Source organism: Paramormyrops kingsleyae, chromosome 7, assembly GCF_048594095.1.
Source record: "Paramormyrops kingsleyae isolate MSU_618 chromosome 7, PKINGS_0.4, whole genome shotgun sequence".
NCBI lineage: Eukaryota > Metazoa > Chordata > Actinopteri > Osteoglossiformes > Mormyridae > Paramormyrops > Paramormyrops kingsleyae.
Window position 1 is genome coordinate 2,409,954 of NC_132803.1, and position 16,873 is coordinate 2,426,826.

General features: G+C 43.5%; 1 protein-coding gene across 4 annotated transcripts; it reads right to left on the minus strand.

The window, feature by feature from the left end:
• Positions 1–1,912: 1,912 nt before the first annotated feature.
• Positions 1,913–10,853, minus strand: kcmf1 (potassium channel modulatory factor 1). Of its 4 annotated transcripts, none has more exons than XM_023826468.2 (7): positions 10,584–10,853; positions 5,426–5,593; positions 3,927–4,066; positions 3,714–3,815; positions 3,420–3,597; positions 3,050–3,326; positions 1,913–2,555 (listed from the first exon to the last, which is right to left on the minus strand). In XM_023826468.2, the coding sequence occupies exons 1-7, from the start codon at positions 10,597–10,599 to the stop codon at positions 2,294–2,296; spliced, it is 1,143 nt and encodes a 380-aa protein (XP_023682236.1). In that variant the 5' UTR covers positions 10,600–10,853; the 3' UTR covers positions 1,913–2,293. The 4 variants fall into 4 exon arrangements, with proteins under 4 accessions (XP_023682236.1, XP_023682238.1, XP_023682237.1 ...); XM_023826470.2 differs by lacking the exon at positions 10,584–10,853 and adding an exon at positions 10,353–10,507 and having other exon boundaries at positions 5,385–5,593; XM_023826469.2 differs by lacking the exon at positions 10,584–10,853 and adding an exon at positions 10,353–10,504.
• Positions 10,854–16,873: the final 6,020 nt, after the last annotated feature.

Below are 16,873 nucleotides of genomic sequence, written 5' to 3' on the forward strand. Positions count from 1 at the left end.
CCTCCTTTATTTATTGTGTATTTTTATCTTGACGCTATGTTTAGATTGTATGCTTGTAAGCAAATACCTTATCCTTCTGTACATGGTGAAGAAAAGGATTGTGGGTGATCACATTCATCCTCTGGCGGTGGGAAAGACATATTCCGGGTATTTCATTTCCATCCACGGGGCACGTGGTGAATGAATAATTTGAAAATAGACAACGTACAAGAACTCAAACCGAATAGGTTTTCCACACCATATACAGCAAAGATCTCATGGAAGAATGCAGTCACTACCAGAGTTCCAGACACGTGCAGAATTAATGTCTAGGTGCATTGAAGCTGTTCTAGTGGCTCAGATAGGCTATGACAATGCTTAATGTCAGTGATTCTGCCTTTCATCTGTTAGTTGTACAATGTAGATATTATATGTTATGGAACTGGTATAGTATATTGAACTGTACAACAGCTGCATTGTGATGTGTTAAAATGGGCGACAATATTAAACAAATTATGAAATCTGCAGACCAAATTTATCAAAACCAAATCAAGCCAAAATAAAGCATTAATGGTCGCATTTGTTAATACAATTCAAAATATTTGGTCAGAAAAGAAATATACTGTCAGTGAAGTCAGATTTTTTGATCATTCTATTGCCACCGATGCAAAATGTCACAACGATCCATTGTGAAGCAGCATCCCACAGAATGATGAACTATCCCTCAGATTTTAACCCTTGCAAGTGCCACAACCTCTCTTTTATTCACAGCACATCGGAAAAGTCTTTTTTTTGTGGGGGGGGGGGGGAAATGCATAATTTTCCATTCGTGGCAAAGCTTGGAACTGAAGAGTTTAGGGGTGAACAAGCTTTTTAATTTCCAAGTCAAAGATGAGATTGAGTGTGAACTTAGAGTCAAATACCTGGGCTTTGGAGTGGAATGACATCTGATTCTTAAACCTAACATTCCAAAACAGAGTAGGACAGGGACGTGACTCAATTTTCATCAAAAGCTGTGCGCAAGTTTTATTGTTGTATTCTAAATTTACATTAAAAAAATGAAAGTTTGCCCATGTCCTAGAACCATTACGAAAGTTAACGCACAAATTCAATATACATCTCATTGTATTTTACATAGAGGGTAAGAGTATAGGCAGGAAGGTGGCATGAGTCATCACAAGGCTTAAAAAAGGAATAAGGAGAAGGTGCTATTTTTAGCAGAGGAAATTAGAATGCCTTTTTTAAAAAGAACAAAAATAGTGGCTGCAAGGCCTCTTACTCCTCACCCACAAATGAAAAGATCTAAAACTTGTGGTTTTGGAAAAAGGCAAACTAAGGAAAGAGGGAAGGAGAAAGATTAAAAAAAAATAATAAAGTGAACATGATAAGCAGGACCAAGCAGGTCATCTGTACAAGTGCATAAATGAGAATCTACATCTGGTGCTTGAACAGCTGACCACTAAACATCACAATATATGAGAAAAATATTAGAAGCAAGATTTTTTTCTTCTGTTGATCAGGTTTTCCTCAAACAAGATACTTTCTATGGGATCTCAGTGTTGTTTTCATCTTGTCATTTTGCACATTCTGAAATTCACCGTCACACCCTGGGAAGCAGTCCTGCGACTGTAATTGGGTGATACAAGAGGCCACATGGGCAAATCACACACGGTGATGTCACACTGAAGGAGGGACAGTCAAGCTGTGACAGACATTGCACTGTTTTAGTAACTACTGCAGCTTCTATAATAGTTTTAACACAAAAGAACATTAAAATACAAGTCCCTCAGTTTCTTGTTTTTGCTATATTTGATTTGAAATCTTGTTCAAGTAACCCTTAAATGTTTAAAGAAAGCTTTGGGATTTTTTTTTTCCTATTTTAATGACAGTGTCATTAAAACTCATGCACGCTGCAAATGACATCATGCAGTAGTTACGGTAAACCATCCAAGCACTTTTTATTCATTAATATTCATAAATACACACAGCAGCTTCTTAGAGAAGGGTTTGTGTCCTCTGCAGTGTCGAATGTGGAGTATTTTCTGGAGAGCCTTTCAAACAAGCAGCGGAAGCACTGCGACCTTTGTTAACCTTCTGAAGTAAAAATTAGTTATGTGGAACTGATTATCAGCTTTCATATATTTAATATATTTCTTCTTCTCACGCGCTCTCTTGTTTTTTATGAATGTACACAATGTAACATGGGTGACAGGCCTGTAATTACAATCACCGAAAAACAAATCCAAAAACAGGTGTTGTCCACTCTCATTGGCAGTTACAGCACAGAGGACATTGTCTGCGTGAAAGGACGACATCAAAGAGGAGGCGGCGGAGGCTCCTTCCCCGTGTTTCTCTCTTTCAGGTTTAGGTTTTCCAAAGCAACATCTAAAGGCATAATATCTACACAGCCCATGGCCCCAAAGTCGGCGAAATCTCTGCGCTCGTCCTCGTCGGAGGAGCTGCTCTCCTCACACATGAGCGTGGACAGCAGCAGCTCCTGCACGAACAGGCTGCGGTCCGCACGCTCGCTCTCCGCGATCTGCCGCTCGGCCTCCGACATCTTTGGCTCATTCAACCTGTCACAAGAAGGGGGGGCATCACGCCGAGCTGTTATTTACGGAAATTAACCTGGTCAGCGACCGATGGAAAACAACCAAGAGCTATAGGAAAGGGGGCAAGAGCCCTTCAGTACCAGTTAACTTCCAGCCTGCAGCCTGTCAACACCAGTAACTGGCTAACATGTATAATAGATAAATTTATCAAGATAAAAAAAAAAAAAAAAAAAACAGAAAACGTTTCAGATATTAATGCAGCTTGGTACTACACTATAATAAACAGGCAAGAGACAAGTAAGGTAAGGAGCATGCACTGATTAGAGTGCCAAACCACCCCAGGGGTGAGAACCTGAGTGCAGCCATGCGGTGGGCGATACCTCAGCACCACACCAGTCCAAATGGACCAGTGTGAGTGTTTTTCTGGTGGCTGGAGTGCCAATCCTGCCACCAACCCCCAAATTTCCCTGTAAGGTCGGAGGACCTCCAGTGACTACGAACTGGAAGATGTAGCTCACCTTGTGAGGAGGAACTGGGAGCTGTGGGAGGAAGGGGGGTTGCTGTCAGGTGCAGCATTAGAGGCGGCGCTGGGCTGGGGGATGGAGGTGCTCATGTTGCTTGCATTGGAGCGGCGAGAGGCATTGCGGGCCGTTTCCAGCTGCTGCCGGGCCGCCTGGGCCTGCTGGCGCTCCAGCTGAAGCTGCATCTGCAACTGCTGAAGCTGCGACGCAGACGGGCCCGAGTTCAGCTGCCCCCCCGCGGAGCGCCGAACACCAGACAGCTGTGACAACAGCTCTGCAGAGAGAGGACAGCTGGTGCAGGTCAGACATGAAGCGGTAAGGGGACCATGGCGAACCATCCGCTTCTAGCCGGTACAGCAGAACCCACCTGCTATGGGATCCATGGCTTCCCTGTTGCTTGGAGAATAGGAAGCGCTCTGAGAAGAGGAGAGCCCCCCAGTGGAGCTGCTTGTAAAGTGCATGTTGGACCTGCGGGCGCGAGGACCTCCCAGCCCCCGCCCAGGATGGAACATCCTCCTCACATGCCGAACACCACTCGATTCGTCGTGAGCTCACATTAAGGAATCAATGCAGCACAGAGAGGCAGCGAGTGTTTGGAATAGCAGGCGGGCGTACTGGTCAAATGGGTCCCAGCGACAGTTTAAAGGTTTTCAAAGGATATCAGATCTCTGGGTGCTCTGTGTTCAAGTGTGAGGTGAGCGGCAAAGTCATCCGTCACATGATTAGGGTCCCCGCCTGGGAGTGCAGCACATATTGGACAAATCTGCCAGGGGGAGAAGAGCGAGCAATAAAATCCATAAGAAGAGGGCTGTGAACAGATCATGCAGGCAGAGTGACACAGTCCGTAAAGTGCTGAGGTGCAGGAGATACTCACCACCTCTGTGGAGGTCTCTGCATGCTCAGATGTGACATGTTCCTGTAGAGATGTTTCTGTATAGCCCATTTTTCCACAGTAAGGACACGTGAATGACTGCGGCTGCTCCACCGAGAAGGCCTCCCCACCATAATACAAGTCTGCAGGACACCAAACAAAGCTGCATTAAACAAGGCCTCCCCACCATAATACAAGTCTGCAGGACACCAAACAAAGCTGCATTAAACAAGGCCTCCCCACCATAATACAAGTCTGCAGGACACCAAACAATGCTGCATTAAACAAGGACTCCAGTAGTATGTCAACTACCCATACATTTATTTAGGGTTAATCTGCAGTGCTTTCTCAGAAACCATCTTACAATGTTAACATCTAAAATTAAAGCAATAAATTAAAAAACATAAATCAATTAACAATTCACTGCATTATCACTTCCCAAAATCAACTCTGGTAACATACACCTCTTGGGCACTTAATGAAATCTAACCCCAGTAATATACCCTAAGCAGACACTTACCTAAATTTACCTGTGTGTTTCCTCCACACAGGCACTCACCAAAATCTACCCGGGTCAGTACCCACTGCACGGGCACTCACCAAAATTTACCCGGGTCAGTACCCACTGCATGGGCACTCACCAATATCTACCCGGGTCAGTATACACTGCATGGGCACTCACCAATATCTACCCGGGTCAGTATACACTGCACAGGCACTTACCAAAATCTACCCGGGTCAGTACCCACTGCACGGGCACTCACCAAAATCTACCCGGGTCAGTACCCACTGCACGGGCACTCACCAATATCTACCCGGGTCAGTACCCACTGCACAGGCACTTACCAAAATCTACCCGGGTCAGTACCCACTGCACAGGCACTTACCAAAATCTACCCGGGTCAGTATACACTGCACAGGAACTTACCAAAATCTACCCGGGTCAGTACCCACTGCACGGGCACTCACCAATATCTACCCGGGTCAGTACCCACTGCACAGGCACTTACCAAAATCTACCCAGGTCAGTACCCACTGCACGGGCACTCACCAATATCTACCCGGGTCAGTACCCACTGCACGGGCACTCACCAAAATCTACCCGGGTCAGTACCCACTGCACGGGCACTCACCAATATCTACCCGGGTCAGTACCCACTGCACAGGCACTTACCAAAATCTACCCGGGTCAGTATACACTGCACAGGAACTTACCAAAATCTACCCGGGTCAGTACCCACTGCACAGGCACTTACCAAAATCTACCCGGGTCAGTATACACTGCACAGGAACTTACCAAAATCTACCCGGGTCAGTACCCACTGCACGGGCACTCACCAATATCTACCCGGGTCAGTACCCACTGCACAGGCACTTACCAAAATCTACCCAGGTCAGTACCCACTGCACGGGCACTCACCAATATCTACCCGGGTCAGTATACACTGCACAGGCACTTACCAAAATCTACCCGGGTCAGTATACACTGCATGGGCACTCACCAAAATCTACCCGGGTCAGTATACACTGCATGGGATGCTCCGTAGTGTGTCGGGTGGTCGTGGCTCCGCTCTCATAGCATGATGCGCACAAGTCGTAGTCGTAGCAAATTAAACACTTATATCGGCGGCCTCTGAAGTTTCCTTTTAAACATGCATCACAGCTGACCCCTGAAAGAGAAAGGGTACTGTAGTAAATATGTGTTTGTTATTGTATGATACAGTGGCCCTCTGGGATTTCCTGTGTATTCAAAAGACAGAGGACCTAAGGAAAAGCACCCGCGTATGTAGCTAACACAGTCATAGATAACCCTAACAATTAACAGTCATACATTAACCTAAATTGCATGTTCTATGGATAGTAAGAGTAAAACATTTTAACTCAGGGTTTGTTCGCCTATGGAAAATACACTGTTTAAAAGTCCCCAGAACATTTAAAGATATTTATAATGGCCTCACAAAAATGAAAGTAAAGCAGCAGTATATATAAATTTTCGCATGCATAGTTCACATTAAATGTCAATGCACAAAAACTGCAGTGTGATTTTTTTAATAAAGATGTTTATTATGTCTCTGTGCAAATCACACTAGAGAGACAAAATAAACCAGAGGGGTTATTTTGCTGAGTGTTGATACTAAGAATCAAGAGGTTCTTCAGACTCAGTGGATGAAGCTGCAGAGTGAAGAAAAACTTTTACTCTGAACATTAGAGAAGGCCATGCACACACACCAAGTATAAGGAAAGGTACTCACTGAGAAGCAGTGTCTGCAGAAATCACTCCAAACTTTCAAGTAGACTAATACCACAGTATTTTGAAATCCTTATGACAAAAATAGGTGAGACTCCAGCCCACTTAGGGAATTTTAGGGCCAAGGTTTCAAAATGCCTAAATGTTTTTTGAAATACCTCGGTATAATGTCTGTACAGTATGAAAAATCAGGTATGCGGGTACCTCAGACCCTCCTCAAACAGCCGTTCACCATAACCACTACAACAACTATTCTCTCTCTACTCCATCATTGGCAGCTCCTCATTGGTGTGTTGAAAGTTTGAAACCTTTCCTAATACTTGGTGTGTGTGCATGGCCTTCTCTAATGTTCAGAGTAAAGGTTTTCCTTCACTCTGCAGCTTCACCCCCCTGAATGACTGTCTTCTATGCAATACTAAGCTTAGAGCAGGTCATTAAGCAGACACTACCTAGGACTGACATTGTACACATTGCACTCAGACACTCATACTGTAATAGGCTGGCTGTCTCTATGTGTTGTTCTTATTTCTCTAATTTATTACTTTAACTTATGCTGCTAAACAGTGAGCTGCTGAACTGTTTCACTGTTTCTGTAATACTGACAATAAAGACCTCTAATAATAATAATAATAATAATAATAATAACAATAATAATAATAATAATAATAATAATTGATCCTTTATTATCCCTGTGGGGAAATTCTTTTTACACCTCCCTCAACTTGCTCTTTGTAGGGTAAGCTGTCTGCGAAGGGCGGCCACCTTTTGGGGCGCCCAGGGAGCTGGGGGTTAAGGGCCTTGCTCAAGGACCCGCAGACGTTTTTATCATTGAAAGTCCACACTGCCACCTACTGGAAATACCTAATCAATAATCTTGCACAATCGATGCACACAGATGTGAAAGGTTTCCACTACACATAAAAACCTGAGCTACATGTACAGGGACTGCAGTTGTCCGCAGCAATCCCCTGATGACAATTTTACGTCACTTCCCCTTGTCCACAACCAAAAGCGCATGCAGAAAGGTGATGTATGAATGGCCTTAAGGAGTTATGGCTGGAACAGCAAGACAGTGATGTAATAAACTCCACAAATGAGAAAAATTACAAGTTACTAAATGAATATACATTTTTATGAGAATATTTGCTAAATGGACCAAAAGTTAGCATGATGGTACTCTGACAACTATCTGACTGACTAAATCCAGAAAAAAACTGCCAAAACAAAGTTGACTATTGACAAGTTCATACAACTACAGCACAGTGGTCTTAAGTTAGCGATGGGAAATTAGCCTGCGCCTTGGTTTATCAGCACATTTACCAACAGACTTTAAAAATAGGGCCAGTGTTAATATCATCACACACTATGTGCTGAACTCATACTCAACCTCAGTCTCACAATATATACGCAGAGAAAACATTCTCTTAACTACATTCACATTCATTTCAAGAAACACGTAAACAGTGACATCCAAAATACAACTATGTATTTTTATTCTATATATACTGCATTATATTCCTGTAATGTACTACCTTGACTTTATATTATTAATGTAATTTGACACAAGTGACCAGCTAGCTAAAAAGTTTGAATTAGAGATGCACCGATTGCATTTTCCTTGGCCGATTCTGATTTCCGATTTTCTTTTTAAGAACTATAATTGATGGCATATGCAAACAAAAATCAGCTCTTCTTCAATGCAAATTTTTATTTTCCTAATAAATTAAAATCGTTAAACTTTACAATTTCCATCAAACTGCATTAAGTTACAGGACCTTCTCTCACTTAAACAACCTCAAAAATAAAGAGCTCTGTCACTGGAAAGAGGTACAATTAACAACTGAAAATGAGTTGCTGTACACCCGACTTTATCTGACATATTTTACGTTACTAAACAAGAGCAGGTGCAACAGATTTAAATAAAACAAATGTCAGTTACTTATATAATTTTCCAGTATATTTACATTCACCAGATAACACGACATTGACCGTTTCTCCTTTTTTACTTGTCTTACAATAAAGATACTTAGGTTAAAAATCTCCAAACAGAACTGAAGTGTACTATACTCTTACAAATAATAGGTACAGGGTAATAGAAATACCAGCACCACATGCTATGCACATACAATTCTTACATCGCTAGTAAGCTAGATTAAGATCGGGCTTTCTCATACAGACATTATAGCGTCCAGCCTTCCTATACAAACCCCCACTAACAATCAGTGTCCAGCCTTCCTAGACTGACCCGAGTAACAACCTTAGTGGTCTGCCATCCTATACAGACTCCCACTGCAGTCATAGTTAAAGTTTCACTGAACCATTTCTACTCTGTCATAGGAAAAAACCTTAGCAAGCTTTGCAATTTTAATGATTATTCCTTTTCAAGATTATCTAGTATATGTTTAATAATCAGTGTAAAGTTTCCCCCCATGGTTTACTTTGGTTTTACATCTATTACAAATTGCAAGCTTGGTGTCGTCTTCACTCAGAGCAAAGAACTTCCACGCTAATGGCATGTTAGCATGTGGCTGTGAGTGTGCAGGCAACTGTGAGGCTATTGCCTGTGCCGTTGTGCATATGATGTGTTGCATGTGTGAAACGGACCGGTTCAGTAACAGAAATACATGAGACCAATTGGCTGGTCTCTGGTCCGGGCCGAGCATGCTGAAAACCAGCCGATTCCGGTCCCTGGCCTATAATTCGGTGCATCTTTAGTTTGAATACACAAGCTGCCTTTATTTTAGCCTGATCAGCCTTCCTTTACAGACCTCACTCACAAGCATACTGTCCAGCCTTCCTTTACAGACCCCGACTCGCAATCATAGTGTCCAGCCTTCCTATACCGACCCCGACTCACAAGCATACTGTCCAGCCTTCCTATACCGACCCCGACTCGCAATCATAGTGTCCAGCCTTCCTATACCGACCCCGACTCGCAATCATAGTATCCAGCCTTCCTATACCGACCCCGACTCGCAATCATAGTGTCCAGCCTTCCTATGCGGACCCCCCACTCGCAATCATAGTGTCCAGCCTTCCTACACCGACCCCGACTCGCAATCATAGTGTCCAGCCTTCCTATGCGGACCCCCCACTCGCAATCAGTCTCCAGCCTTCCTATGCGGACCCCCCACTCGCAATCAGTGTCCAGCCTTCCTATGCAGACCCCCCACTCGCAATCAGTGTCCAGCCTTCCTATATCGACCCGCGATCATAATGTCCAGCCTTCTTATACCGACCCCGACTCGCAATCATCGTGTCCAGCCTTCCTATACCGACCCCGACTCGCAATCATCGTGTCCAGCCTTCCTATACCGACCCCGACTCACAATCATAGTGTCCAGCCTTCCTATGCAGACCCCCCACTCGCAATAAGTATTCAGCCTTCCAATACCGACCCTGACTCGCAATCACTGTCCAACCTTCCTATACTGACCCCCACTCACTATCATAGCGTCCAGCCTTCCTATACAAACCCCCACTAACAATCAGTGTCCAGCCTTCCTAGACTGACCCGAGTAACAACCTTAGTGGTCTGCCATCCTATACAGACTCCCACTGCCAGTCATAGTGAACAGCTTTCCTACACGGATCCCGACCAGCGCTCATAGTGTTCAGCCTTCCTATACGTACCCCGGCCGGCAGTTATTGTGTACAAGCTTCCCATACAGACCTCGGCCACTGCTCGTGGTGCTTACCCTCTTCCTTCTTCCACGGAACCCCAAGTAAAACTACTGGTTGCGGCAACTTTAAGACCCATGTCAGCACCGAGCTAGGGGACTGTCCGAACGGCCTACAGCTACTTAGCAACATGCCTCACGGAAACGGCCAGTGTATAGTCAGCTGACCGTAAGTTGCAGATATACACAAACACACGTATGCGCATACAAACAGACAAATATGAACATACAACTATTTTTCACATGCATAACCGAGACACTACACAACGCCAAGCGTCCCCTACCGCGGCCGAATCCGCCGCCTAGGCCTCGCCAGGCCTCAGCCTTCCCAGGCCCGAATGACGGAGCACTCGGCCTACTGATTGCTGGGCAAGATCGCAGAATCACTAAAATGTCAAAAGACGCCCCGTAACGAAGATAAAATACGACAAACTGGCATTAAACGGCGCACTCCGCGACCCACAGCCCGGCATTCGCCTCTCCCGTATCGAACCTGCTAACCTGCTAAGTAGCGGACTAGCCGATTAGCTGGACAAGCTGACTAAGCAACCAGTCGAACCCAGGCGTCCGGAATATCAGCGATGTTACGCGCTTGTCCTTGCTGGTACACGACTTCCGGACCGGCTAGCCGGCGCATGGAGCCCGTAGAAAGGGGCGACTTTCACGGCCGCCATCGTGACAGGAACCGCGGCCGTAGTGCCGTAACGACACGGACGCGGAGCGATCACCCACCTTCATGTCGGGACATCCTACAGACGCGAACACAGCCCCTCCTCGGGCTCTTTAATACGGATCGGAGAAGAAGTGTCCGCCTTTCAGAGCTAAAGCCAGGGCTTGCTCCTAAACGCCTATTTTCTCATGAAGCTGGATGTGCGGCTTCAGGTTCTCCGCTTCCCCTTCGCCGTCTGTCACAGGCGCTGCGCTGGCGGACGGCTGGCGGACTGCACCGCTAGGTGGCGTAGCTCCTAACATGCTCACACAAGGCCGCAACAGACGAAGTAGGGAGACTCTTCGCCCAGTTCGGGGATGCGGAAGTTTGGATATTGCCCGCTGCTGCCCCCAGCGGAAGAGCTGCCTGTGCTGTATGGCATGCAAACTGGTTAAGAGGACGTGCGGTAACTGTAATTAAACACGGAACAACTGCATCGTATAAAGTAATCGCACGGTGACTTGAATTGTAAATGTAATAGCCACATTGTACGAACATTCAGTATGTAATAGTTGTAACAATGATTGCTTGCAGTCTGTCCTGTGGCATACTGGTGAGAGTTAGAGCCTGTCCTGTTAATGTACAATAATAACTCTATGTCAATACGATTTTTAACCGCATATATTTGGACTACTTTATTAAATATAAGAGAATTTTGCTCGCTTAATGTTCTATATTAACACTTAAAACCAAAACGTACTATTCCCTTCAAGTAAGAATTACTGAACATTTTGTAGTATTACATAATTGTGCCCTCCACAATTATTGGCACCCCTTGTAAATTTTTTTTAAAAGGATTAGAAAAAATCTACCTTTTGGTGAAGTAGCTTCACGTCACACTGAAAATATGAGAAAAATCTAGCCTTTCACTAACAAATTTAATCAGATAAAAACCAGTCTGTTATCAAGAAATAATTATTTAAAAAAAAAAAAAAAAAAACGTATGTGACACAATTATTGCCACCCCTGGAAATTATAGTGGACACAATGTAACTGAAGCATGTTTTTTTATGTAAATTGTACATCTTTGAGTTTATTGGAGTGTGTAGGAACGTTTAAGCTGTAATCCATGACATCCTGATTAACTGGGGTACAAACATGAGGTGTCACAGAGGCCAAATTTTCTTAGTCATCCATCAACATGGGATAGATAAGAAAACACAAACCAAATGAGGCAGAAGTGTGTTTACCTTCATAAGTCTGGGAATGGGTATTAAAAAATAGCTACTTGCCTGAAAATGCCCATTTATACTGTTTGGGCAATAATAATAAAGTGGCCATCAACTGGAACAGTTACAAACCTGCCTGGAAGAGGACCCAAGTTTATTTTGCCCCCACATTCAGTTTTGTTTTGCAAGAGATGCAAAAAAATCCCCAAGGATCACTGTTGGTGGATTACAAAACAAAGTAAAATCTTGGGGTTAACATGTCTCCAATACCATTCGACCCCACCTTCATGCTAACAGATTATTTGGAAGCCATGCCAGAAAGCAGCCTAGTTTTGTCAGTTAACTACAAATGTAAATACCTGGAGTTTACTAGACACTTTCTTTTTTACTGGAACCATGTTATATGGTCTGATGAAACAGGTGTAAAAGGAAGGACGGCTATAATGAAAATAACCTTATCCCAACTGTAAAATATGGTGGAGGTGGAGGTTCCACGATGTTGTGGGGCTGTTTCTCCTCCAGAGGCTCTGGAAACCTTATTAGGGCACCTGGCATTATGGAGTCCATGAAATACCAAAATTTGGCTGCCTCTGCCAGCAAACTGAAACTGGGCCATCATTGGATCTTCCAGCAAGACAATAATCCTAAACACAGCATAGAAATGATTAGCTGACCACAATATCAAGCTTCTGCCATGGTCATCTCATTCCCCTGACCTGAACCCCATTATAAACTTATGCCTGAGCTGAAGAGCAGAGGGCACAATAGAGGGCCGAGGACCCTGGATGATCTAGAGAGATTCTGTACAGAGGAATGGACTCAGAAGCCCTGCTCTGTATTCTCCAACCTTATAAAATGTTATAGGAGAAGACTCAGTGGTGTTATACTGGCAAAGGGAGGTTGTACAAAGTATTAAATGCTGGGGTGCCAATAATCATGGTACAGTACATGTGTTTTTGTTGAAAATAATTATTTCTTGAAGGTTTGTTTTTCTTTGATTAGATTTATGTGACTGAATGATTTTTTTCAGTGTGACATGAAACTACTTCACCAAAAAGTTGGATGTTTTCTAACCCTTTTTACAAATCTTTACAAAGGGTGCCAATAATTGTGGAGGGCACTGTTTATGCAAACAAGCGCACCCACAACACAAAAATCATTTATCATGCATTATATCTAAACTCTCATGCATCAATAAGACTCAGCAAATTATTCAGCAATTTTGCATACATTAAATAATCATGTATACTGTTTTGGGGAAAACGTCTTCTGTATAAAACTACTGAACAAAGTATTTCGATACAAATTACATTATATAATTTTGTGAAGTCAAATACAAAATACTATTTTTGTATATATAATACATATATTAATCATATGTATCAGAAATACTGTCCATCCTTGAGTACTACATCAGAGTCTTTTTGTAACGATCATTTATCAAAGCCACCACTGATATCTCATCACTTGCATGTTAGTCAAAGTTTAGAAGTATGGAACTTGGTTTATGATGACACTAATTTAGTTGCTATTAAGTGTATAGAAAATATGGGATTGAAGACCCACATACACAAACAGTTAATGTGTTAATTGTGGATTGAGAGTACATGACAGTGTACAGGGATATTATCTTTGTGCACGAGTTACACATACTTAAGATTTTTACTCATGTAGTTGCTGCATGTTACTTACAGAGCAGAATTTCAGTATTGACAAGTGTTGTGTAAGTCTACTCAAAGTCAGGTCAGGTCAAGTTAAGGAGCGTGCAGTGGTGCAGTCTGTTACCACACCCACCATCCAAGGAAACACCTCGGGATCCCAGTTGGCAACCCCCCAGAAATGGCCATCTAGGAGATACGAGTGCCTGAAAGGAGACATCAGTGGGGCATTGATGGCAGGTACTATTCACCCTACTGCTGAAGGGGGTTTCTTTCTTGTGGAGAAGAAGGATGGGTTGCTTCATCCCTGTATTGATTATAGGGACCTCAGCAAGATCACCATGAAGAACCAGTATCTGGTACCTCTGTTGACATCAGTCCTCTACCTGCTTCAGGGAGCAAGGATTTTTACCAAGTTAGATCTATGGGAAGCCGACCACTTGGTCTGGATCTGTGAGAGGACAAGGGGAAGGCTGTCCAGGACTGGACCCAACCCCGGACCCAACCCTGGACCCTGAAGGAGCGACAACGTTTCCTGGGGTTCGCAAACTTTTATCGGCCCTTTTCAGTCCTGTCACCGCCACGCATATTTCATTGTAGCTATTCTTGACTTTTTGAATTCTTGATTTTGTTTTTAATCACAGGTGTTTGAAATCTAGGTCAGTAGTCACTTACAGCAAGTTGTTAAACTTCAAGTTAATAAGTTAATTTGAAGTTAATAGATTGATTGCCATTTTATTATCAAGTAATGAGAACAACCTGCTGTAATTAGCAAGGAGCCATCAGACCTTCTGCATGATCCTGGGCCTGGACACAATTACAACATGCTGTATCCTATATGTGCATAAAATACAAAATAGGCCAAATGAATGCATAATCCTGAATAATCTGCATAGACTTTCTCATAGACTTTAATTCATTGGCTAAAGACTTACTTCTCAGGTAAATGGTTTTAATGAGAAATTCCCGGGTAGCCTGGGGCTTTGGCACTGTAGCGCAGCCTACATCTGCTGTCAGTGAAGCCAAATCAAATTGCTATCTGACCTAATTAGCCTACAAACTCTCATTATAACCCTAAGTCTTTGGAAAGCTGTAAGTTCCATGGAAATAGGTAATATCACCCGTGTACCTAATTATGTCTGCGTGCCTCATATCTGAACAAAAAGAGGTCTGATTTAGTTTTAACAAGCATCATTATCAGTGATAATGTGCCCCCTGGTGGTCATGACCCTAAATTAAATGAAAATGGTAACAAAAAAGGTCATGTTGTTTTCCAAAGCCAGACATCATTACAATGGTCTGTATCCTTAACCAACAGTGAGTGAGTACCGCTGCTGTAGCTCTGCCCCCCCCACACACACACACACATTAATGATAGAAAACTAAAGTTTAATGAATTATGTTAAAGCTACAATGTCCACTAATGTGTTTATCAAAAAGGCAGTAGTGTAGCAAATGGAGGCAATTTTATATTGATGAAAAGAATTTAATAATCATTTAAATTAATAATTTAAGTCACAAAACTGCAATCCAAAGATTTTATTTTTAGTGGCTACACAAAAAAGGACAAAGAAATAAGAGGATACTTAGCAAGAAGAATTTGAAACTGAGTTAAGAATTTGAAACTGATGTCTGAGATCACAAGTTGTTAACATGTTGTCTGTGTGTTGTCTGAACCTGGACCTGTCTGTGTATTGTCTGAACCTGGACCTGTCTGTGTATTGTCTGAACTCAGACCTGTCTGTGTGTTGTCTGAACCCGGACCTGTCTGTGTGTTGTCTGAACCCGGACCTGTCTGTGTGTTGTCTGAACCCGGACCTGTCTGTGTGTTGTCTGAACCCGTACCTGTCTGTGTGTTGTCTGAACCCGGACCTGTCTGTGTGTTGTCTGAACCTGGACCTGTCTGTGTGTTGTCTGAACCTGGACCTGTCTGTGTGTTGTATACATTAAAATTAATGCACTAACTTGTTGACAACACATTAACAACACGTAGACAATATGTTGTTAATGCATTGTCAAGGGGTTAAAAAAATCACATATTTTTGATCTGCTTGGCTTTCTATAACAACCTTTCGCATTCTGAAAATGATGCCACGGTCCCAGAGGGCACAGAATGTTTTTGATGCAACAGACACACGTACAAAGTGCACATAAATGTATTGTTGCAAGTGTGTGAGTCATTTTAATAGGATATTGTAAAAAAAAAAGTAGTAAAGATGCCCCAGTGTTCTTGGTTGATCATCTGAATACAGACACTGTTAGTAATGATCATGGGGAAGCCAGGGAGAGAACGGGGTTCCAGTCTGCAACACTAGGGTGCAGTTTACAGTGGCCAGAGAAGGCCAGTGACCATTTGCTCCTTTGGGAAGTCCTGCCCTGCCCTGCCCTGCCCTGCCCTGTCCTGCCCTGCCCTGCCTCACCCCTGAGGTCTCAGGATCCTCACACCTCAAGAGTTCATCCTTTATATGCAAACTCACTCACAACAACTTTCACCACAGCACTTTGTTGGGGGGGGGGACTTTTGGGGTATAAAGGGGGGTGAAGAACTGTCCTAAATTTGTGCTGTTTAATGAACCCTCCTTTTGCTGAAACGAGACACTACAGGTGTATTCTTTACAGGGATGACAGTTCTTTTAAACTTGAAGTTGCACTTAAAATGTGGAAATTAGATGATGCACGACAAGTTTGCACAGACAATGCTGCTAATGTGATAAAAGCTGTTGATATGAACAAATGGAAGAGACTGCAGTGCTTTGGTCACAGGCTGAATCTAACAGGGTTTGTGTGTGTGTCTGTGTGTGTCAGAGCATGTGAGTGGAGCAGTGGAATTGCTGCTCATCGCTGACGGAGCTGAACTCTCTCCCCGCTCCTCGTGCCCTGGGCTGCATATGTGCGTAAGAGAAATCTTTGAAATTAAATGATAATAATATAAATAACGAATAGACCTGTAATTTGTGTTTGGTTCCAGAGAGAAGCCCCAGGTCCCCACATTGACCGGGCCTTTGGTGTATGCAAGAGAATTGTTGCAAGTTTTTTGTCCTGCTGGAAAAAGAATAGGGATTAACCCCTCCTGGAATTTACAGGTCACTCTCAGCTCAGTCCTGTGTCACCGTCTCCTATATTAAGCCGTGCGGCGCTTTTCCAAACCGGCATCCAGAGGACATAGAGCTTTACTATGTTAATTAAGACCAAAATTCTTCATTATCTGAGGGAGAAGTTTGATGATCGTGCCACCCAGCAACTACTGGACATTGCTTCGGTTATGGATCCTGGGGGAAAATATGGAAGAGGTCAAACATAGAGTTGTATCTGAAGTGGAGGCCCTTCAAAATGATGAGACCGTCGGCCAGTCTAGCTTAGCTGTGGACGCTCCAGAAGCAGCTGAAACAACAGCACCAGCAGCCAAAAAAGAGGAGCAAAGGCTTGGCAGCTTTTCAGGCCGATATCCAGCCACAATATCTGACAGACGTGTAACTGAGGCTGAAC